We start from the raw sequence: 22,810 nt of genomic DNA, 5'->3' as shown, positions 1-22,810 counted from the left end.
CCTTCCTTGTAAACTGCTGCCTGGTAGTATCCCATCGCCCTAGCTGAGGCAATGTATCAAAAAAATTCCCAGAGTTTGGTTGATATGCAGTAACTAACTCTCCATAACTTTACTGAATGCCTGAACAATTAGTTATTTAAAAATCTGATAGAAGTCTTACTAACATGTCCAAGAAACACACCATTTTCAGCTCTGCATGTTGGTCTTCTGGGTTGCTCTTTTTGCATGAGATTTTAAGGGCAAGTATTTGATAATAAACAGGCAGAAAATGCTCATGGTGCACCATAACTCCATAGCAATTAGTAGTTATCAAGAAGCAAACTAAGAGAAATTATTTATTATGTGATCAGAGTATAGAAAACAGAACCTGGAAGTATAATTCTTACATTGCAAAGAAACATTCCTCTAAAGACCTATCTCTGCGGCTGGTTTACTTTGCTGTAAATCAGACCATATCAATGCAGTACTTGAGTACAGCCGAACACCTTTGATGTTTTCACTCCTGTGGAATCAATAGTCACAGCAACGTTTGTGTCATCATATCTGCTCCAAAGTATTTTGGTGGTCTTCAGTTGTCTTTTCACACAGGAATGCATCCTGCACTGCCCAGCCGCACCATTTACCTGCATGTTCTCCGTTGTTTCAGAGTCACAGTGAACAAACACCAAGTGATAAAATGGTGGCTGCAGGTAGTCCCCTCTCTCTCAGAATGATCCCTATAGTAAGAATGTGAGCTTTTTTTTTCTCTCAGACTTGCACTATCCCTCATCCCTGTGCTTCCAGATAGATTTGTAGTAACATCTTCAATCTCCATGCTCTCTAGAAAACACCACAGTCCAGGAAGTTCTGGAATTCCCAAGGTGGTGGGACCATCTATACTAGTAATTAACTTGGTGCAACAGAAACAAACCAGCACATTGAAATGTCTAGTGCTGAGGTTCCTCACCTGTGACTTGGAGAGTCTAGTTTCATTAGGTGAGAGCCAAACATCCTTCTGAAACATGTAGTTCAAAGTTGTGCCCCAAACCTTCACTTCATTGAGTGCAGCCTACTCTGGAAAGGGCAACACTGTCCTCTCACTTGCAGCTGACAGCAGTACATCAGTACCCAAATCACTATCACCTGTGTAAGGCCTTACACACAGAAGCTGTCTTACTTTTCCTCCATGTACAACCCCCATGTGGTACTGTACTGCTTGACCCACCTCTCCAAACAGTCTGGACAACATCTACTGCAAGGTGCTAGATGAGTTTTGATTGTCTTGTTTCTGCATCTCTGGCTGCTATTCTGGGATGATACTTGTGAAGAACTGATGTTCATCCTCCTGGCCAATGAGGACTTCCCCAAGAATTAGGAAAGGCAAACTGGCTTTTAGGGAGCAGTTTGCCTGTGATTGGATGGAGATAGTAGGTTCAGAAGATAAGTTTGGACTGCTGGTATCCCACAGGAGGGAAAGGAATGCATGTTGCAAGGAAACCCGTTCCTCTCCTGCCTCAAACAAGTTTCCATGGTGTCCTGCTACCAGTTTTTCAGCTCCCAGAAGTTACCCATCTCTCCCGTGCCAAAACACTCAACTCAAAAAGGTCTGTGCCCCTCCTGTCACACAGCGGGCCATCACATCCCAAAGCCAGACCCATACCCCAAGCCCTTCAGTCCTAAAAAGCGCTTCCATGTTCCTGCACAGCACTTGCAAACCAAGCTCTCTGCACACGTGTTCCATTTCTGTCCTGCCTAAATCCTTTGAGGGGAAGCTTGAAGTTAAGCTCCAAACAAATTGTCCATTAGGACCTCCATGCCAGCACGGTGCAGGAGCAAAAGGTACAGTTTGTCTTAGTAGACATGGGTGCAGGTAGCAGAAATAGCCATGAGGTGGCAATATGCTCATTGTAGTGCTGCATTTCACGGCTATAAAATCTCCCAGGCAACATTTCAAGTACTCTCACCATCTCTATCTTTTGTACAGGGTTCAAACAAGAGCAGATCAGGCCTGGTGGTCTGCCCGAGGAACATGATTCTGAAGAAGCATCCTGAAATACTCAAGGCCTGATGTTTCATCTGGCAAATGGCAACGGCAGGCAGCACACAGTTTAATGGCATATTAGTCTCAAGCTTCAGCCCATTAGGGGTTAGATGTTTTCCACCAGCTGGATCTTCCAACAGTGATGCAGTCCTGCTAAAAAAGAAGTCAGCACACAGGTCAAAATTCTTTGTGACTAAATGGTAATCTCTAAGTATTTCAGGTCATTTGAGATGCACAACTAACAATCACTTAACTGTTTACCACAGCAATTATTTCTACATTAAAGCAGTAATTTACAATTTGATGTATCATTTCTAAAACTATTTATAACCTGGCCTGGTCTTCCTTAACAATTGCTATATTTTGAAGAATAGCCCCAAACCATTTAAAATTAATGTTTCAAGGAAATAACCATATAGAAAAATCGTATCTGAACCCTATACTTAATTAATAGTGACGGGGGGAAACATACACTTAACTTTCTGGTATTTATAATGCTTTTTTGCTTGGTTAGGGCTTTGAAAGTAAGAGCCATCAGTTTTATTTGGGGGAAAACACCATGGATCTAAGCTCAAATATGTAGGTCTGTGTGTCTCAATCCACACAAACACATCTGCAGCTCAGCAGAGATTGCAGGTGTACGGCACCTCCCAGAAACACTGCCTGGTCTGTCAGAGTATCTTGAGTGTTACTGATCACTGATATACATTATAGCTACTGCTCATTTACCTTCTCACAGGTTGTACAGTGTCCTACTGCTTACAAATAGGCAGTGCTTCTGATGAGCCTTATTGCAAGCACTTCAGTTAATTGCTAATCAAAATAAAAAGAAAAAAAGAGTTTTGTGACGTTTCAGTTGAAGAAAGTGGTATTAGCCCTCATGCCAGTGGTTTAAGCCATTATATGCCACTTCACATTCCCAAAAAGCAGCACAAAGGGTTTTTTTAATGTTTTAAATTTTTAATTTATTTTTTTTTTTATTTCTCATCTTGGGAGAAGTTACTTGTTGATCTGCAGCGAATTGCTTCTGAATGTCTGTCTATGTCCAGTTTAATATGCTTACGGGCCACTGTTGAGTATGCATTAGTAAAGCTAGAGGTTTTAGCATAAATCAGAACAGAAACAAATTTTTTATATGTATCTCCACAATTATTTGACTATTCAATCCAGCTAAAGCAGCAGAAAAAAATATTTTAGTCAGTATGCAAGATGTTGGGTATATCTTTATAACTTTAGACAGAAGATTGTAGACTGCTGTTATCTTTATTTTTTAAGTATAAGATAGCTACAGACTTGTACAGCTTAGTCCTCTAACACACATGTTAAATTTCATGGGGATTTTTTATTTTGGGAAAGAGGGAATAGTAGTTTTTGTTTACGTAACTGCTATTCAGTCACATAGTACAAAAAAAAAAAAAATATGGCCACAGGTAAATTTTCCTTCTCCTCTATTGCTCGAATGACATTTTAAAAATTTGTCAAATACTTCAAACTAGCAGGAGGCAAAAAAAAAAACATCTAGTCCGACTGCGGCTGATGGATGAGTGCCTGTCTCGGGAATTGCGGCAGTTCTGCTGGGGTTCCCCTGTACGCACGAAATGTTATTTCAGGGTATTTAATTCCTAAATAAATCCTTCTTTAAAACAAAAAAACACCCACCCAACCAAAACATAAAAGGTACTGTGGGCCGTAGGGTTTCGGAAGGGGCCGGAGCAGGGCGCTGCTGCGACCGGTACTTATGGGGACCCCAAAACCCCGTCCCCGACCCTCTCCCCGCAGCACGCCGGCCGCCGGGCGTTTCCCCGCCGCCCGGAACCGCCTCCCGCCGCCGGGGGCCCGGCCTGGCCCGGCCCCGCCGCCCGCCCACCGCCTCCCCGGCCCGCGTCTTCCCCGGGGCCGCGGGGGGCCGCGCTGCCTCCCTCGGCCGCCTATATAGGGGCAGCGGCGGCGGGACTGCCCGCCCGGCCGGGCGGCGGTGAGTGGCGGCGCTAGGCGGGCCGGGGGTGGCTCGGGACGGAGGGGTCCCCGGGCGGGAGCCGGGCTGCCCCGCGGCCTACGGGCCTGGCGGGCGGGCCGGCTGGGTGCGCTGCGGCCTCGGGGCTCAACGGTGCGCGGCCCCCCGGGAATCGTCGGTGTGCGTGCAGCCTCCCGGGAGGCGCGTCGCGCCGACGTGCGGGGGGGCGTGCGGGGTTCAGCGGCCTCCTGCCCCGGCAAGGCCTCTGCCATCTCCCCGCGCCGCCCCGCTAAAGGCCGGCCGGCGCTTTCCTGCTCAGAAGGGTGGTGTGTGGGAGCGGGGGGTTCCCGCGATGGCGGCCGGCGCCTGGCTCCCCTGAGGAGAGCTGCCCTTCGGCTTTGCCCGCCCGGAGCTGGCGGTGTGGCCGGTACCGAAGAGAGTCGGCGTACAGCGGCCGGGAGCACGTGTGGCAGCCTGCGCGCTGCTGCCCTGCGGGCTGGCCCCGGGAGCCTTTAGGTTTATCCACTTGGTGTTTGGGGGATGCATCAGTAGAGAAGAACGTCTGGGGCCGCGGCTGGAGGACCCTGCGGGGCCTGTTACACTAACCAGTGCTTCTGTGGCTCCAGGTTTGAGGACTGGATTCGCTTGGGAAGTAACAGCGGTTGTTGCCTTGTTATATCTACAAGCAGTTTTTAATCTGCTAGTGTTATTGCAAATAGGAAAAAAAATAGCAGAGAAGGTATGTACGTGTATACTACTGGCGTAATTTTGACTAAGTCTTAAGTCTTGTGAAAGTGATAATGTGCTCTTATGGATCAGGAAACTAAACTTTGGCTCTCAAAACTTCCGTGTTTTTATAGGCATTGCTGTTTTTCCTTCTGCCAGGCGATCAGTAGGTATCTGTGGGGGATTTGGCATGTACTCCCGTTGGGGACTGGCACGAGTTGATAAGCACTCGGTGTGATGCAAGCAGTGTCCATTTCACTGAATGCGGGCAGTTGTTGCTCTCTAGTAATTCCCTTCATTCAGAGGCTGTCTCGCTGATCTCTTGTTCTTTTTTCTTCCTCTGAATGAGAAGCAAAAGTGTGGAGTGCTGTGTGAACGCTAATGAGGTATATAGGATAATGAAGTGTAACTTGGTCTTGTAGCCTCTGTTTTGAAATAACAGTATGCTATGCTGTCAGTGGTGAAGAAGTTCCAATCTGTAACCACAATTCAGAAATAGCATGTATTAGTGCCATTTACTGTAAAAGAAGGGATGCATCTTTTTTAAACCCATTACATTCAGATTCATGCAACTCATCTTAAACAGACTGGACATGTGAAGTTACTGAGGGACAGTATTTGGCCTACTGGGGAGTTTTTTAAGCTTTGGCAATAATCTGTTTAGAGATAGGCTTTCTTAAAGCCTTAATTGCATGCGGGTGTGTGTACTTGTAAAAGTTGTACAAAGGATGTAGTTCATACAGTGTGTTTCTTTAATTCTTTCAGTATAGACTACTGTAAATTGTGTTTTCCATAAATCTTACCACAGAATACGTTTTTGGAAGCTTCAAAAGAAGCACCACAGTAGGTAAAAGAGTGAAAAATGTTCTGTTCGCTGATATATTGTCCTTGAAGCCAGGCTTAAAAGTCAGTGAGGGTGTGATTCATGTGTGTATTTGTGTGGATTTAAGACTCATGCAACTCTTCTGACAGCACCACCAGCTAAGTGTCTCACTCAGCAGCATGGCTCTGTAACAGTGGGAGCTCTTTGGCTTAGTGATTTTACTCCAGATAAGCAATCTTTTAACTGCTCACCCAGTGAAAGTACCTTACTGCAAACTTGAGAACTGAATTAATTTGAATGTTTTGTTTGAGAGTGTCACCTTTGCATTTCTGCTTTCCAACTGCCTTCCTGAGAGATGAGATGTAAATTTATAGTATGCTGGTGTGGAGGGGACTTGTGCTGGGAACATGACATCCAGATACAATTCTAGATGTTCATATTTATTCCCTTTCTACTCGTATCTTCTGAGAGCCATGTAGAAATGTGCCTGTAGCATCATGAATGCAGTTTTCTTAACTGCTGTTCACCATGAGGAGAGCAATTCTCTTGTTTTGCTTTGTAGGTGGGGAGCCTGGCGGGGGTGGGGGGGATATTCCTGCCAGCTAGCCTTAGACCCCTGATGGAGACTATGGTTCTATAATCTATAAAAAGGTAATGCTCATCACTTTTCCCTGGGGTACTCTTTGCTTTCATTTGAGAGATCCATGGACACTAGAAACTGGAAAGCCCAAGTAATCTGAAGCTAGGCAGTGATACTCCAGAGGATTTGCCTAATGCAGCAAAACTAGTCAGTCAAAATACAAATATACTAGATATCAGTTTTGGGGACAAGCATTTTCTGTCTGTAAATGGTTTAGAACAGTGTAAATGGAAGAGTGAAAGTGAAAGCAATCTTGTGATGCTTTTGACTGTCAGTTACTGTGGTAAATCGTGTATGCGTCATCTTTCTCTTCTCTTAGGAGACGACTGTCTCAACACCTGCCAGGAAACAAGAGACTTCACTCTGAAGTAACTGATAAACAAGTGTGAAGCATGAGGATCAACTCAGCTATTCAGGCTGCTATTGACCTCACAGCAGGAGCTGCAGGTAAGCTAGAGAACTTAATTGCACAAAACTTCTGAGAGACAGAATAATAATGCCTTTGAGCATTAATAATTAGAGCAATAATAATTAATACCTTTGAGAAATGTAAAAGCAGTTTCCCATTGCTGTAACAAGCCTTGCCTTATGTATTTTAAGGACATGGAGGTGAAGCAGCTGACCTCAGCTGGTGTTGTAACTGCATCACTATTACCCCTCCCTGGTGAAACCCCTGCCACACAGTGAAGGTGTAAGCCTTATTCCAGACTAATAATTTTCCAGAAGGAGATTTAAGTTTCAGTGTTAGTTCTCGTGCTTACATGAGTTTAAGCATTGGTCACAAGCAGAGTTTTGGAATGAACTTAAACAGTGTGTTGAGTGGTTGAGATGCTGCTTTTGTCACAGGAACCTGCTCTAATTGAAACAGGCAAGAGACTATGTGAAGGGTTATTAGCTCAGATAACATCCTGATGTGAATCTTCAAAAGCTAGGAAGCTTAGTAGTAGGACTAATGATGAATTCATTCAGCTAACTTCCAGTTCAGTCTATGTGCTATAAAGTTTTGCTGAACCAGTTGTGACAGTCACAAACGTGGAAACAGTTGCATTGTCTCACTAACATTACCATGTTGGTAATGTCCATGGCTGAGGGGTGAATCGTTTTTTAACTCTGCCAAAGAAAAGGGGTCTTTTTGACACTTCTAAGCTGGCAGTGTTTATACAGAAAAGGTGGAAGGAAAGATTTGTCCAATGTACTCTTGGAAGCAGTTTAAACAATTTAATAGTTTTTTTTCCCATACAATAGCTAATGCAGTTGGTTGGTCCTTTTGTGATGGTATTAATGGTGTTAAGTGTATTTCAAGGGTAGTTATTTGAGGTCATTTGTCAGACTGGAGTTAACCTTAGTGCAGTGAGAAATCAAGGGGTGACAGATAACATGAGTCCAGTGTGGCACCTTCATAAAGCATTCTATCTACCGCCACATTTTGCCCAGGTAATACCTGCTTTGTTAGCCTTTGTAAAAATATGTTAATTTACTAGACAACACTCTTTTCCTGCAAGTGAAGTGTTTCTGCTATTATTCTTTTATTGCCTTAGAAAAAATGTTACTGCTAGTCTGTTTATTCTCCTTGGTTTTTGAATCCTCAGTAAATAAGTGTCCTGGTTCAGCTAGGATAGGGTAAAGTTTCCCCAGCAGTGGGGAGGGAGCTCTAGCCGGGTACCATGCTGATGTCAGGTCCGGGTGCCCAAGTGGGGAAGAGCATTGGGACAGTTTGTGTTCCTGGTTGGTACCTTCACTCAGTACCCTCACTTGCTGTATTCCGTGCAGTATATCTCCTGTTCATTGTTGTTATTGTTGTTGTTCAGTTTGTTGTTGTTGCACTGTTGTATTAAATTTTTCCTTATCTCAGCCCCGGGGTTTGTATCTCACTCCCTGCCCTGTCTGGTCTGAGGGTGGGGGAGGGACAGCGGCAGCATGGTCTCGGGTCCCCGCAGGGCCTAAACCACCACAATAGCTATTATCTGCTCTATTTCCCAAAGTAGTAACTTAATATCTGTGCAGTTCTTGATGTTTTTGTGGGTGTTCCCAGGGGCTTAAATAGGAGGTGTGATTGCTTTCCTTCCTCGTACTTCAGCTGAGGAATGGTTAACATCCAGGGCAGTGGAGCACTCTGGCTTAGAAGCTGTCTTTCTGAGTTGAAGCTCTTGGTGACTACAAGAGCTGGAAACTAGCATAAGCTTAGAAATCCATTTCTTGGCGATACTGTTCCATGCTCACACTCAGGCTAACAGGGCATGCACTTGAGGTTTCCCTGGTTTTGGCAGTATTGCTTAGAGGATCTTGGAGCTAATTATGCTGTTTTCTTCTCTGGTAAAGTTCTCCTTCCTTTGGATAAGATGAAGGAAGTCAGACCTCTTTGAAAATTACTTCAGTAATCCTAAATCATTGTTCTTTGCTACTTTTCTTCTAATACAGTTTTACTGTTCCACTAGTAGTTATTTTCCATATTCTTTCCACATACTTGCTTTGTATTGCCTATGTTCATTGGTAGTGCTCACTTTTGTGTTACATATGTGTCTGTACCCTTTAGAAAAGTGTTATTTAGGCAAACAGCTAGTTGCTCCCGCAAATGCACAACCTGGTTTTACCTTTCTCTCCAGATACAGTCTTGACTAACTGGTAAATAATGACATACTGGAACAAGTAAGTTCTGAACAGTAAGTCCTTCAGGTGCCTGAGGGTCATAGTTCTTTGCCTAGGATCTGAGCAACCTCTGATCACTTTTCTGATTAAGTAGAACTCTTTTCCCCACTGTTCCCATGTCATTATTATAACCACATTTGTCTAAACATTCAAGCATGGTTGACTTTTTTTGTTTTTTTCTGGTTTGTTTTGGGGTTTTACACTGTATTGCTGGCTGGAAGAATTGTTTTCTTTAATGTTTTAGATACTAATTGTGACTCTTGGTCTTTACCTTGAAGCTTACAAAGTTCATTGCTGTAGTTTACTGGGCTTCTTGTGCTACCTCCAATGACAGTGTAAGGAGAGCCCTTTCTCTTTTTGGAACAGGTGTTCAGTCAGCTCTGAATTTTTTAGTTTTGCATGCTCAAGACCACTCCTGGTTTTCTTGAGCTTCTTCCAACAGCCATTATTTTACTACACATGGATGTTTTAGGTCTGCCTTTACACAGGAACCTGGCATTTGTCTGCCTTTACACAGGAACCTAGCATTTGTCCTCTAGATTAAAATCTACCTGACTTGCCTGCAGGTGGCATTGGCTGAGCCTTTCTAGCTCTGCTTCTCATCTGAGACTGACATGGGTGTTACTGGTCAGAGCCAGCTACTTTCTTCCTTGGTTATTCCTCACCTAGCAAGAAGCTCTTCATGTTTCCTTGCATAATTTGCTCTGAAGCTTTTAATGATCCATTTGATGTTTTATGGCAGCTAGATATTTAGTTCCTCTTAAAGTCCTGAAGTACCTCTTTGCAGAGCAGCAACAATATAATGAGTAAAATTGCTTGAAAATAACCCTGGTTAAACAAACACTTGCTTACTCTTATTCTCCCCACTTAGAAGAAAAATAACTAATCTTAATTGGATTCACACATATGCTTCTTTTTCAGTTTCTTTACCTTATCTGCATTTACAGATAATTACTTCTGTTTCCTAGCTGAAAAAATCATCTTGTTAACTTGTTCTCTTTACAGTATATGCATGTCAGCTGTGCTTTAAATGTCAGCTAAACATTTAAAGATGATCTTCCATTTTAGGATAGTTCTTATCTCTTGCTAAAAAAGCAGAATCATAAAGTCTGTGTAAGGTACACCTATCATATGCTTCCTCTTAGTCACTGGCTTCTAATAGATTGCTGTCAGTGTACGTAGGTATTTCTTACTGAAAAAGTGTAATGTTAGCTCTTTCTGCAGACTTCTGAATTGAGTTAGTTCATGTAGAAGAACAGTGCGCTGAGGGAGAAGTGATTACTGGTATTGATTGAAATATTTCACAGATTTTCAGGGTATTGACCTTGCAGTTCAGTTTGGAAAAGATAACAGGTTGAGGAACTTTGCCCTTTTGCCCTTTTTCAGCTTATACTGGACACTTTCTTCTAGTATGTAGGAATAAATGCACATAAGAGTAATCTGGAGTTTTGAACTAAAGGGATTGAGTCTTTGGTTAACAATTTGTCTCATCAGTTTTAGCACTATCTCAGCAGTGTTCTCTTGTCCTGGAGGAGTCTTTGTCTCACTTGATTCAAAATCTGTCAGGTTTTTGTTATTAGAGTGTAAAATTGGATGTCTTCTGAACCACTGCATTAATGAACAGTGAAAATGTTGCTTAACTCAACACAGGTGACTTGATTTTCAGAACAGTATCTCTAATTCAGTACCTGTTTATGTAGGTGAATCGATTCAGTTAGATGCTTGCTCTTAATAAGGTAAAGAAATGCTTAATGAGACTTAAGCTGTTACTGCTTTTATGCATGGTTTTCCTTCAGGTAACTAAATTCACCACTGATAACTGATGCCATTGTGCTGAAATCAGTGCACTTGTCTTTTCCTGTGGAGAATTAATTAATTGTTGCTTTCTGTGTGATTTTCCTAATAGTGCCGTTTGTGTATAGATGTTTCAGTTGTGATAACCTTCATCCACCCTCTTCCACTGCTTGTTTAGGTGGGACAGCATGTGTGCTGACTGGCCAGCCCTTTGACACTGCAAAGGTGAAGATGCAGACATTCCCCAACATGTACAAAGGAATTGTAGACTGTTTTGTGAAAACCTACAAGCAAGTGGGGTTTCAAGGCTTCTACAAGGGAACTACACCAGCGCTTGTAGCCAACATTGCAGAGAACTCTGTTCTGTTCATGTGCTATGGATTCTGCCAACAAATTGTGAGAAGAATTGTCGGAGTAGACAGGAAAACAAAGCTCAGGTTAGTTATAGAAATCTGCTTCGTATTTTAAAGGAAATAAGAACTATGCAACTGCTATTTGCAAGTACTGTATTGTCAGAGCATAACTGATGTCCCAGTCCCCCTCTGCCAGTATGCATTGTAGTAAGTTTTGGAATATAGACCTTTGTGCTAGGATATGGTGTCTAACTACAACAGAGCCATCTACTTGTTGCTGCAGTTGGCTGGTTGAATTGCAACTTAACTGGAATATTCAAGACCTGGAATACTTTTACTAAACGGACTGAGCATTGCAATACCTGGAAGTTAGTATTCCCTTGACCTTTAGGTGGTTCTCATTTTACAGGGCAGGTAGTGGTTCTTACAGGGAGGCATACCAAGGGGAAAAACTTTTCTAATATTGCCTTGCTTTTAAAAATTTAAGTTTCAAAAGCTGGAATGTAATGAGGGTTAGATCAAAGGTCTAATTTTGCACAGTGTGTTGTCTGCAGCACTGGCAGTAAGTGGCTGCCTAAAGAGAGAAGAGAGAAAGGAGGTGTTTAATACTTACTGTGAGTTCTCTGCAGACTTGTGTTCTTAGTTCAGAGGATTTCTTGATCCTTGTGTGATCCAGTCAGTGACTATGGATTTCTTCTGAAGCACTTGTCTGGTCTCCTCTTGAATTCTTGTAAGTTCCTTGCATCTGCAGTACACTTTGGCAGGGAGTTCTGTGGGTGGTAGTCATTAATTCTGTAACTGGAAGAGGCAGCTGATCCTTACCCACTGTCTCCATGCTACCTGGGATTTTGTAGATCTGTCCACTGCTCCATGCTCCTCTTCCCCACCCCTTCGTTGATGGAAGGATCCCATCCTTCCTAGTCAGTGAGTACTCTGAAGCTGTTTCTTTAGCTCTCCTCACTGTCCTTCTCAAACTCTTGCAATCCTGACATGCCTGGATTTTTAGCTTATGAGACCAGAGCTGTGAAAAGCATTCAGGGTGTGAACAAGTCCTGGTTTTATGCACTGGCATAATGATCATAATCTTTTTCTAGCTAGGATGGCTTTTCTCCAGGGGCATCACTTTAGAGCTGTCAGTGGTCCAGCAGTCTCCATGTGCCTTACTGTTCCACATTTCTCAAGGTATGTCTTTGGTGCAGCACTGAAAGTAGCTGCACCTTCTCCATCGTTGTGCTGCCTCACAGTGTAAAAGATTTCTCATACTGTCCTAACTCCAGTCAAAGGGTGGTGCAAGGTTAACCACATTAATCTTTTTATTAATAAAAACTTTGTTCTGCCTCTGTCATGTCTGTCTCCAAATGAAAGTAGCTGAGGAGGCCATGAATCTGCATTAGAGATCTTTTGACATGACATAGGTAGCTACCTAAGTGCAAGACAAGTATCTAGAAGTGGCATTAAGTGAGGTGTTCTCCTGTCACATGTTAAGATGTTGTATCTTAAGGTTGAGGCCTGCTATGAGGGAATATGAAGTGATGAAGAGACAAATTATATTAATTGTTCTCTACTTGCATTCTCTTTCACTGTTTTCTGACAGTTGAAATACCTCAGCTGAGACAGTCATTTCCACCTTTTTTATTGCTTTCTTAGATCAGGGGGTTTCTGCTTGCTCAGCTTACAGACCTCTTATCTTTTACTACCCACTCAAATGTTAGGAGGTAGGCCTACCAACGCATGATTTGCTGCTTAACCATCTTTTATGACCCTCCTGGGAGGTAGACTACAGACTTGCAGAGGTCCTGGGATCATTTCTTCAAGGGACTGAGACAGCATGTTTACAGCATATGTAGGGGAGGTAGCACAGGAAACTTTCAAACAGTATAGACATAGGTGTACTATTCCACATCTTTGGAGTAGAATACAGAATGGGAATATAATTTGAATATGTAGCAATAGCAAGTGCCTCTGACGTCTGACCTCTCTTTCCTTGGTCAGGTAAATGGGTACTTTTCAGACCCAGGATGGCTGTTTAATACATTGTTGATTGAAGAACAAATAGTGTGATTGCATGGCTGTGCTAGGATAAAACACTAAAGGATTTACATTTATTTGAAAGATTTCTCCCTTGATGCTGCTTCCTTGATCTCTTATTCTGGATCATTGTGGGGGCATCTTATGAGGTGCATGTATGAGAGAATTGACATGGTTTGCAGTGGTGCCCTGAGTACATGTGGTCTGTCCAGGATGTCTCCAACCATTCTTATTGTGGGAGAGTCAAGAAGCCTTTGTGTGCTGTAGAGGAGGGAAGAAACCCTGATGACATGGTTAACATCTGGACGTGACACATAAGGAACTATAATTATCTTCATTGCCTCTGCTGTTTAAAAACTCTCATGCTACCTTAGCTCATCAAGTTACAAACTGAGGTCAACCTGACTATTTTTCTCACCTGTATATAAGCAATTGCTTCTCACTTTTTCATTATTTTGTAATGCTTGAGATTTCTCAAAACCAGCTACAATAGTTTGGTTTTGCTTTAAGTTACCTTTCCAGTCACACCTTTAAATGGCTTGGGAATAAGCTTGCCTAGGCTTCTTGTGTTCAGTGATACCCCAGTCAGTGAGTGAAGCCTTGCAAAACAGTTGTAAAACAACAGTTTCTCCAGTTAAAGGAATGCATGTCACTGATGAGTGAGTCAAAAAGAAAACTAATGGAGAGAAATGCTAAATTCCATTTATCTTTTAACATCCATTTAGTCCAACCAAATTGATTTCATTCCATGCTAAAGTCTAAAGTGAGACAACCAAATGGAAAGAAAAGTGCTAAATTCCATTTGTCGAAGTGCCCACTTAGTCCAACCAAACTGATGTCATTCTGTGCCAAAGTCTAAACTGAGAGAACTATTATCCTTGTTCACCTCAGTCTGACTTTCTCAATACGTGACTAGTCATCTTCAGCAGGTTATTTTCTTTGAAAAAACAAGATAAATACCTTTTATAGAAGAAGCAGCAGTGTTAAGAGTAGATGATTTTTCTTCCTGTGATGTATGATCAAAACTCTCCCATCCAGAAAAATTACTGAATTAGGCATTTTGAGTTGAGAGGAAACCTGAACAGCATTCAAGGCTTATCACTTCTGCAGTGAGGTTCACTATATTAAAGACCAAAGCCTAAACAGCAGGTCCAGTAGAGTTTTTGTATGCAAAATCAAACATCAGAGGGCAAAAGTAGAAAGTATCTGAATTACGGCTAAATCTAATGCTTTACTTACATATGTCAATTCTTTTTGTCTGATAGCATCATTTTTTTTCTTTCTCCTGAAGGAGGAAGGATCCTGTGCACCCTTTAGGGCATAGTTAGAAGGCACCTCTTCCATGTCATCTTACCCTGATTTCTTCAATGTGTAACCCTACTGCCTTGCTGTAGCTCATAGCTGCTTAACTGTAGGGCTCAGTGCCTTTCTCTGTCTCGAGCTTTAGAGAGTTGCATTTCAGATCCCTGTTACACCAGGCTTTGTGTGCCACTGTTGTGCAGTCGATGTTGCCAGTTCTTACTTACTCCGTATTATGTGGTCACTGCTCCGCAGGCAGTTACTGACTTCTTCCACTTTGACAGTTCTTGTCGCTGCCATTTTGCTTCATGTGACAATTTCAGTTCTGTGATGCTTCTGCAAGGTGAAAAGTTGTGGCTTTAATCTTTAATACTGTAGATGTATAAAACTACTGGGCACAGGGCAAACATCTCCTGTGTATGGAAAGAATTTCTGTGCAGCAGCAAGGGCAGTCTCAGCTGTGCTGACTCCCCAGGTTCTGAAAGAAGGGAGAAGCTCCACTTGTTCTGTGCTGTTGTGCAGCTCCTGTGCAACACACCAGTGTCTGTAGGAACATGTTTAAAGTGTATCTTATCCTGGAGTACCAGCCTTTTGAGTCCTAGCAGTTTGGCAGCCCAGACTTCATGATACGTGTAAAATAACTGCAAAGTAAACCCCGGTTTTGGAATACTGTGAGTCAATGCAGATTATAGTGCTGTCTTGTTCAGTGGTGTTTGTCTGCACTGTCTCTGATTCACATGGCTGCATTCACTGCAGTACATCCATAGAAAGATTATAGTGGTCCATTGTGTCTTGGTTTCAGATTTCTAGAGTCCTCCATTGAAAACTGGTATTAATAGTGGTAAGGTGAATTTGAAAACACTGACATCTGTATGAGGTAATGATTATTCCTGTTCTGAGGAAGTAACTAGTACCCAAAAGTTGCCCAGTAAAACTACTCTGTAGAAATCTTTATCAAATTTTATCCTTCTTGACTTTTATAGTGTTTATTCTGCTGCAATCAGTAAAATATGGCAAAAAAAAGGTAAAGGTTGCGATATCTTCTTGGGTGTCAAAAGGATGTATTTGAGTTGTATATGATGATGGGATGAGCCAGGTTTCTTATCTCCCTAGATCAAGTAAGTGCCCTTTTCCCTTGAGATTTTCCCCCAAGACTGTGTCAGGTTTTTCTTGATGATATTTCGAGTACAGGTTCAGGAGGCTGATTGCTGGTGCAGTGGCTCCACTGCACTGAAGGTCAGTGCCCAAATACCTTCTGCAGTTTCTCTCTTGCAGTGATCTGCAGAACGCTGCTGCAGGCTCCTTCGCCTCTGCCTTTGCCACCCTTGTCCTCTGTCCCACAGAGCTGGTGAAGTGCCGACTGCAGGCCATGCATGAAATGCAGTTGTCAGGAAAAATAGTCCAGGGACACAAGTAAGTATACACCCTGCCCAGTATCTCTGAAACCCTTTTACGTGTGATTTTTTTAATTCTGTATTGGCTTGGTGTCACATCTGTAGTGCACTGTTAACCAGAGAAGAGTTGGGGCTGGGAGGGTTGGAGCCTGGAGGTCTTTGAGGTACTAGTAAAGCTGGATGCCAGTGAAGGGCTCCCCCTAGGATCTTGTTCTGAGTCTTAGTTGAATTCTGTTGTCTAAACAATGGGTCTAATCCTTAATTGTTGCTGCAGCTGCCTATCATTCCGTAACCTTCTCATCTGGCTATTAAGCATCACTAACTGGATCAACCTCTCTCTCAGTACAGTTTGGTCAGTAGTGAAGGGTGTTATTCAAAAGGATGGTCCCCTTGGATTTTACCGTGGCCTGTCAAGCACTTTGCTGCGGGAAGTCCCAGGCTATTTCTTCTTCTTTGGAGGGTATGAATTGAGTCGGACATTCTTTGCCTCTGGGAGATCAAAAGATGAGTTAGGTATGGTATCTCTTTTTTCCTGGTGGATTTTAGCATGCTGTCAGGGGGTCATAAAGGGGGGGGGAGGGGCACATATCTTCCCTGAAGATGTGCTTATGATTCACGGCTGTTGTAAAATAGATGTAAAACAAGGAAACTGGATGTAGGAAATATGGAGGTCTGCATTTTGTGTACATATAGTAATGAATTATTGAAGTGACCACTTTCCATTGGGGCAGAATGTATTCTAAATGGAGAAATAAATACAGTGAGCTAACAGTAATACTACAAAACTACTTAAATATCTGACCCTACAGTGTAACACAACTCTGAACTATTTCATCAGCTGTTTAGAGTGATTTACTTTACAGCTTTAGCTGTATTCTCTTGAACAGTGAGCATACATGTGAACAGACCGTTAGATGTAATTACAACGATAGTAAGAGAACACTGAGATGGGGAAGTAGAAATTAAAAAATGAGGAGATGCCAGAATAATGACAGCTTGTCTCCTGTTGAAATATTTTGTCTTGCTGGGAGTTAGGATTTTAGCTGCATGCATTCTGGTTGCTGCTGTTACAAAATGTTTATCAACATCTGATCTGAAACACAAATCAGGTTGCATCCTGAAAAATGACTGATCACAAACTGCACTGTACCAAGTAAATCTGTTTAAGTGATTAGTGACACTATGTGATGTTACTCTAATCCATTTCATGATTAGCCTTGAAAAGTGATTGCAAGTGTGAAAGGAGTGGAGTTAATGTAGTTAATACAGTCAAAACAGAATTCCAGGTTATGCTTTTTTACATGGTCAGTAATCTAAGAGGCACTCCTTATAACCTTTGAGCTTCTGGTTAGACTTGTGACTTCCCAGTGGCTTAAAATTAACTTAAAGGTTTGTGGGGGAGTAGAAACTGCTTCTCAGTCATAAAGAAAACACTGAGGAGAACACTGCTTGACTTCTGTAGATGAAATAATGTGATACTTATGTTGGTGGATATTTTGTGGTGTGTATAAAAGCTTTTCTTTATTTCAGGTCCCATTCCTTTGCTACTGAGTGGAGGTTTTGGAGGCAGCTGTCTGTGGATTGCTGTGTATCCTGTGGACTGTGTCAAATCTAGAATTCAGGTTCTTTCAATGGCTGGAAAACAGACAGGCTTTATGGGGACATTTGTAACTGTTGTGAGAACTGAAGGTGAGTATGCAGCATATCAACTGAATCTGTAGGGCTACAGACTGAAATCTATACCCTCCAATACCAAAAGCTGCTTAAGAAATCTAGTCCACTGATAATGTGTTAGAGACAGACAGTAGCTGTTTCTAACAAACAGAAGTATTGATGCTTCATGTAGTCTGGAAAGCTTGGAATCTAGAAATCAAGACTGGCTGCATCTGCCATGCCTCTTGGTTTAGGAGACAATTCACAGCTCAGTATGCATTAAAAGTAGGTAAAGGAATGAGCTCCATTACCCATCACCAAACCTGTACATGAAAACTGAAATAACCAGTTCAGTAAAGAATTTATCTTCACCTCTAAAAGTTCATCTATGGCTGTTTGATAAATCAGTCCTATCTAGCCTGGCAGCTTGGGGCATCTATCTGTGTCTCATCTCTGGAACTGCACTAGGCACTTCAGAAGATGGTGTGAGAATGTACATGGCAGCAGATACCAATCCTGGCCCTGTTGCTAGGGAGGATAATCATCAGAGCGGGTCTCTGATGTGGGGCACAGCTCCAACAGAGTCCTGTGCTTTTTTTGTCCCCTTGCCAGCTGTGGTACAGCTGCTGTGAATGGTATCCTCAGGTGACCAAGGTAGTGTTCTGCAAACGCTGTCATACCTGAGATAAGTAAGCACTGGGATGGCTAAACTCATGTTAAAACTTCAGATACTTGTCTACCACTATCCAGTAACATTGTGGTTAGCAGCTACACCAGCGAGTTCAGCTCTCTGTGCATGCCCCTCTAAGCGGAAGCATTACTTCAGTATCCTTCAAAGGTAAAAGCACAGTGGTTGATGTGGATAGGCAATTTAATAAATTGCTAACTGGCTCCAATTTCATTTCCAGGTGTACTTGCCTTGTATTCTGGACTAAAGCCAACTATGATCCGTGCATTCCTGGCCAATGGGGCACTGTTTCTTGCCTATGAGTACAGCCGGAAACTTATGATGAAACAAATAGATTCATACTGATACCTTCCAGCAGATGGAGAACAAATGATTGTTTAAGGATTATTTAAATAAATGATCAAAAGCCTGTAGATCACATCATGGTCTGAGTAGGGCCAAAACAGTGACCTAATTTTAGGAACTCAACTCCAGTTTAGGATTTGTAATCTTTTAAATTCAGGTGATTTTTATAGATGTGTACATGCTGCTTAAATTGGACCAGCAGGATTATCTCCATCTCGCAGAGTCTGCACTAGGTACGCTGCATGTCATAAATCTATTTTCCTGACCTGTAATGGTGCTAAAAAGACTTCATGTTGACCTGTTGGGTTTAATGTAACATGCAGCCGTAGGCTGTGTTTTGTTTAAGACAAAGCACTGTTTTAAGATCTGTGCTGTGGTGGTGAACTTTCCCAGATGTTGCTGACAAGTGTCTGACTCAGAGTAATGGCAGTCCTGTCTAATCTTGCTGAGTATGGCTGACTTCTACATATCCCTCATCTAGACACCTGCCCTTCTCCAGCTCCCTTCTGCTCTGTGACTCTCCAGGGTCATGGCAGGCAGTGTCCAACTTGTGTACTCTGGGCTTATAAAATAGGAAGTGTTCACCCCTTACCTTGCACTTGTATGACTTTGAGCCTGAGGTATGCCTGTATTTGAGATAAAAACATGTAGTTACTGGGTTTAAGGAGTCCATGCAGCATTTTATTTTCTAAATCCTTTTGAGAAGTGCTGGAGTATACTAAGCACCACTGAATTAAGCACTTAGTGTAAGGGAGACTGTTGGAAATAGCTGCTGGTGCTGAGCACAGAATTGTAGCTTTGTGCAGGCTCCTGGTTGGGTCACCTTGATGTGAGTGAGTCCATGTGCTTGAAGGACAAGAAGCTGAAGAGGAGCAAAAAGTCAGAACTGAGGTTTTAAAGACAACTGACACTGGTCTCCATGGTGTAACATGTGCTTACTTGGGCTGGAGTCCTGCCACTTGCTGTGTCTCTTCAGCGGAGTGGAAAAAGCTCATATGACTGGATAGTTTGTATCACCTTCAGGCCTGGAGGGCATGACTGCTTGGTCATGTTACTTGATTAAACATGCAGTCAGTGTTACCCAAAATAATGCAGGAACACCTATTTCTAGATGCCACTTTGATTCTTGAAGTAGGATGTTCTTTATACAAGCATCCACTGCCTTGTAAGAGGCAGCTACTACCTATCCTGGGAGAAGGCAAAGCAGGTCTCAGCAGCACAGTGCAAGACTCAGGCCTGGAGTTGGACAGAGGGACACTGCTGTGACAGCCCACCCTTGTGGAGGACACAGAGTGCTCAGACCCACCAAAATCATGGATTAGCACGATTTGTCAGTGACTGACAGCAGTCACAGCTGGAAGAGCTCAATTTTGCTTGTTACAGCTTCCTTTTCAGATCCCAGAAACAGGAAAAAGCTTTAGGCATAGGTGAAAGCATGTCACTACCTCCTGCCTCTTGCAGTGCAGCCAGGGTGCACTTAAACTGGCTCCTCCACTGCACTGAAAGGTGGTTGCTGCAGTTCCACAGACTCTTCCTGCTTGCCCAGCCTTCACATGCAGCAACAAACTGTTCATCCCCCTTTCATACACTCATGAGATGAGGCAGTTAGAGCAGGGTGTGGTTGGAGAATCTTCACTGTCTTGCATCAATTTACCTTGACTGGTACATTAGGGGCAGTATTACTGTACATTGTCAGTACTTTAAAAGGAATTTATACCAAATGTTTAAATAATCCAGGTAGGAGGGTGAGGCTTTAAGAGTAGTTAGACTTGCCCTTCTTTTCAAAGGTGTTTAGCCAGAGAAAGTATATTTGTACATGTTTCTAATAGTTATGAAAAGTTGAAGACTGATTCCACATCAGTGGAATATTTCAATCTATTTCTTAGATTTGTCTTTGCTTTCATTTTTTAAAGCTCATGGTTGCAGTTTTTAATACAAAAGTTGAAGCTTCAAGAGAAGCATGATATTTTGAACTGAACCTCCAGCAAGAAGTTGGTGGCTGAAATAGACACAGTTGGAGAGTTTACCTCTTGAAGGTGATATAAGCAGTAATTTTTCCATTTACAGCTGCTTAAACTGTACACATGTATTGGTTGTTCAGCTAAGAATAATGTTGGCAGAGGAATTAATGGGAATAAAGTTTGATTTGATTAACTGCATATCTGACTGTTGTTATGCAACAATAATTAACAAGCTTGTTCACCTGAGGAGCAAAGAGAGGGTGGAGTTGGTGTCACCACCCTTCCAGAAGTAACAGGAAAGATTTTTACAAACAGTGAATGTAATAAAGCCCTCAGCTGAAGGGAAAGTGTCAGCCATAACAAGGTGCTGTGAAATACCTGCAGATTTTACATAATCTGCTATGGAAAATAAAGTCCATAGTTTAGCCTTTGGCCTTTAGAACTGACTTTAGTACTAACAAAGCTAATAGTAAGGTTCAATTCCACTTCCAAGTGTCTGTCTAGATTGTTGAGTACCATGATATATATACTCTTAAGGGTCAGTTTCCTGCCAGAAGTCCAGCACAGGTCCCCTAAATTCCACATAGGTAAGGGATGAGTGTCTATTACCTTGAAGCCAGAGCTGCAGGGAGTTTAGGAACTATTGTTACCATCTTCTAAGCAGTGGTACTTACTACATTTCTTATAGAGAGATCTATCTCCTACATACAGCTACTTAGTTTTTACTTAACTGTGCTTCAGCTAGAAAAATCTTGATGCTTGCTGTTAACAGCCTTTGCTGCTGCTACACAAGATTAGTTTACTCCATCAGCAGGAAGAAGGTTCACCTTAACTGCCCTGTAAGCTATTAGAAAGGGCATCTGAGGACAGCGATATGCATTTGCCTGAGCTAAGCCAAAAGTAACTTAGTCATCAGCCACTTCAGGCTTCAGAAGGGCATCCTCTTCCAGCTCCTAGCACATCCAGTGCAGACACAGGCCTTGTCTGCTGCCTTGCTCCATCGCCCTCTAGTGATGCAGCTGTGGTCTCACTCCTGTATCACTGGGCATTTTTTCCTTTTCTCAAGTCGAGATGCAAGGCTTACATGAACTTTGCCAGCACCCCATAACCTTGAAGGGCAGTTTATGTGCAACACCACATGCAGCCTCTGAAGCATTGCAGGAGCTGACCGTGAGCCAGTGTACCCTTGCAGAGGTGAGGCTGCAAGGGCAGGCTCTGGAGCCAGCAAATCTGACAGTTCTGCCCCTCTGCTCAGAGCCACTGCATTGGTCAGAGCAGATGGGGAGTACCACATCTAATTTCATGATCCACAGTGCAAGAAAGGCAGTGACATACTAGAGCAAGTCAAGCAGAGGGCAGTGAGGATGCATGGTGGAGAGAGCACTTTGTTCACCCATAACAAAGCTGAGGAGGTATCTTGCTACAGGCTACAGTTACCTAGTCATGGGAGAGGTAGAGCCAGGCTCTTCTCAAAGACATGCAACAGCTACAGCCTAGAACATAGGAGTTTCCAACCAGTAAGGAAAAGTAATTGTAAGATTAAGTCTTATGTGAAAACCCTACCTACAGGGATAGATGGTTTGCATAGGAGCTTGGACTATGTAATTGACCCTGGCTCACTATCCTGCACCTTGAACTGCACAGTTGGTGGAATGCTGTTGGTCATTCAAGAGAGATTTCAGCCTCCACCCTTGAAGTACAGTGTGGACAGAAGCAGCTTCCAACAGGCTGGCTCCCAGATACCAGGTAAGTACACAGCAACATCAAAAGTTGAGTCCACACATGTACTTTGTAATGTACCACTACCCTCAAGCGAGCTCAGGAAGGTATGTGATTTCTCTGCTTACTTCATTAACTAGGTACCAGCTAGGAAAAGCTCTATCACTGCCCTTTTGCCCTTGGTTCCTAACAATAAAAGGACTAAGGAACAGAACCAAGAAGTTACCTCAACACATTTCACATTAAGGAAGACATGAACAGTCTCCACAGAAGAGCTGCACTACTGTGAACAGCAGGAAACAGAATAAGCATCCTGGGGGTTTGTGGATTACAGGTTTTAGTATAGCTCAAGAGGAGTCAGTGAGCACTTCCAGTATTAGCTCAAAGCAGCAAGTCTTCAGATTAAAGGTATTAAGGCAATCCTGGCTAACTGACCCCAGGCAGCTGGCACCCTCCTGAGCTGATGAGACCCAGCCTGCAGGAAGGGTGAGGGCATGTGGCCATCTCAGCCCTTGGAGGGGAGGTACAGCAGCAGAGAAGCAGCTGTGCAGTCTCCAACACCCACAGTCAGGTCCCAGGCCAGGTGTTGCTCAAAACCCTACATCACTGGATTGCTCATGAGGACTTCTAACACTTCTAGAGTAATCTGACACAGGCAGACTGATATTTGTCCCTCCAAATTCCCATATTCTACTGACCTGTGGAAAACCCTGATGCCAAGGGAAGGTGTGTCAGATTTTTCCAGCAGTCTCCTGCAGACTGCTGGT

At 42.9% G+C, this 22,810-nt stretch overlaps 1 protein-coding gene across 3 annotated transcripts; it reads left to right on the top strand.

The window, feature by feature from the left end:
* Positions 1–3,878: 3,878 nt before the first annotated feature.
* SLC25A15 (solute carrier family 25 member 15) lies at positions 3,879–20,522 on the top strand. Of its 3 annotated transcripts, XR_012634240.1 has the most exons (9): positions 3,879–3,995; positions 4,601–4,713; positions 6,483–6,610; positions 10,782–11,040; positions 15,559–15,696; positions 16,021–16,190; positions 17,208–17,366; positions 18,239–18,596; positions 20,277–20,522. XR_012634240.1 is itself a non-coding variant. In XM_074913691.1 (8 exons), the coding sequence occupies exons 3-8, from the start codon at positions 6,556–6,558 to the stop codon at positions 18,361–18,363; spliced, it is 906 nt and encodes a 301-aa protein (XP_074769792.1). In that variant the 5' UTR covers positions 3,879–3,995; positions 4,601–4,713; positions 6,483–6,555; the 3' UTR covers positions 18,364–20,522. The 3 variants fall into 3 exon arrangements, 2 of the variants coding, with proteins under 2 accessions (XP_074769792.1, XP_074769801.1); XM_074913691.1 differs by having other exon boundaries at positions 18,239–20,522; XM_074913700.1 differs by lacking the exon at positions 4,601–4,713 and having other exon boundaries at positions 18,239–20,522.
* Positions 20,523–22,810: the final 2,288 nt, after the last annotated feature.

The sequence above is a fragment of the Athene noctua genome, chromosome 1 (genome assembly GCF_965140245.1).
Source record: "Athene noctua chromosome 1, bAthNoc1.hap1.1, whole genome shotgun sequence".
Classification (NCBI taxonomy): domain Eukaryota; kingdom Metazoa; phylum Chordata; class Aves; order Strigiformes; family Strigidae; genus Athene; species Athene noctua.
The sequence above is the reverse complement of the archived record's forward strand: the minus strand, read 5'-3'. Positions and strand labels throughout refer to the sequence as shown.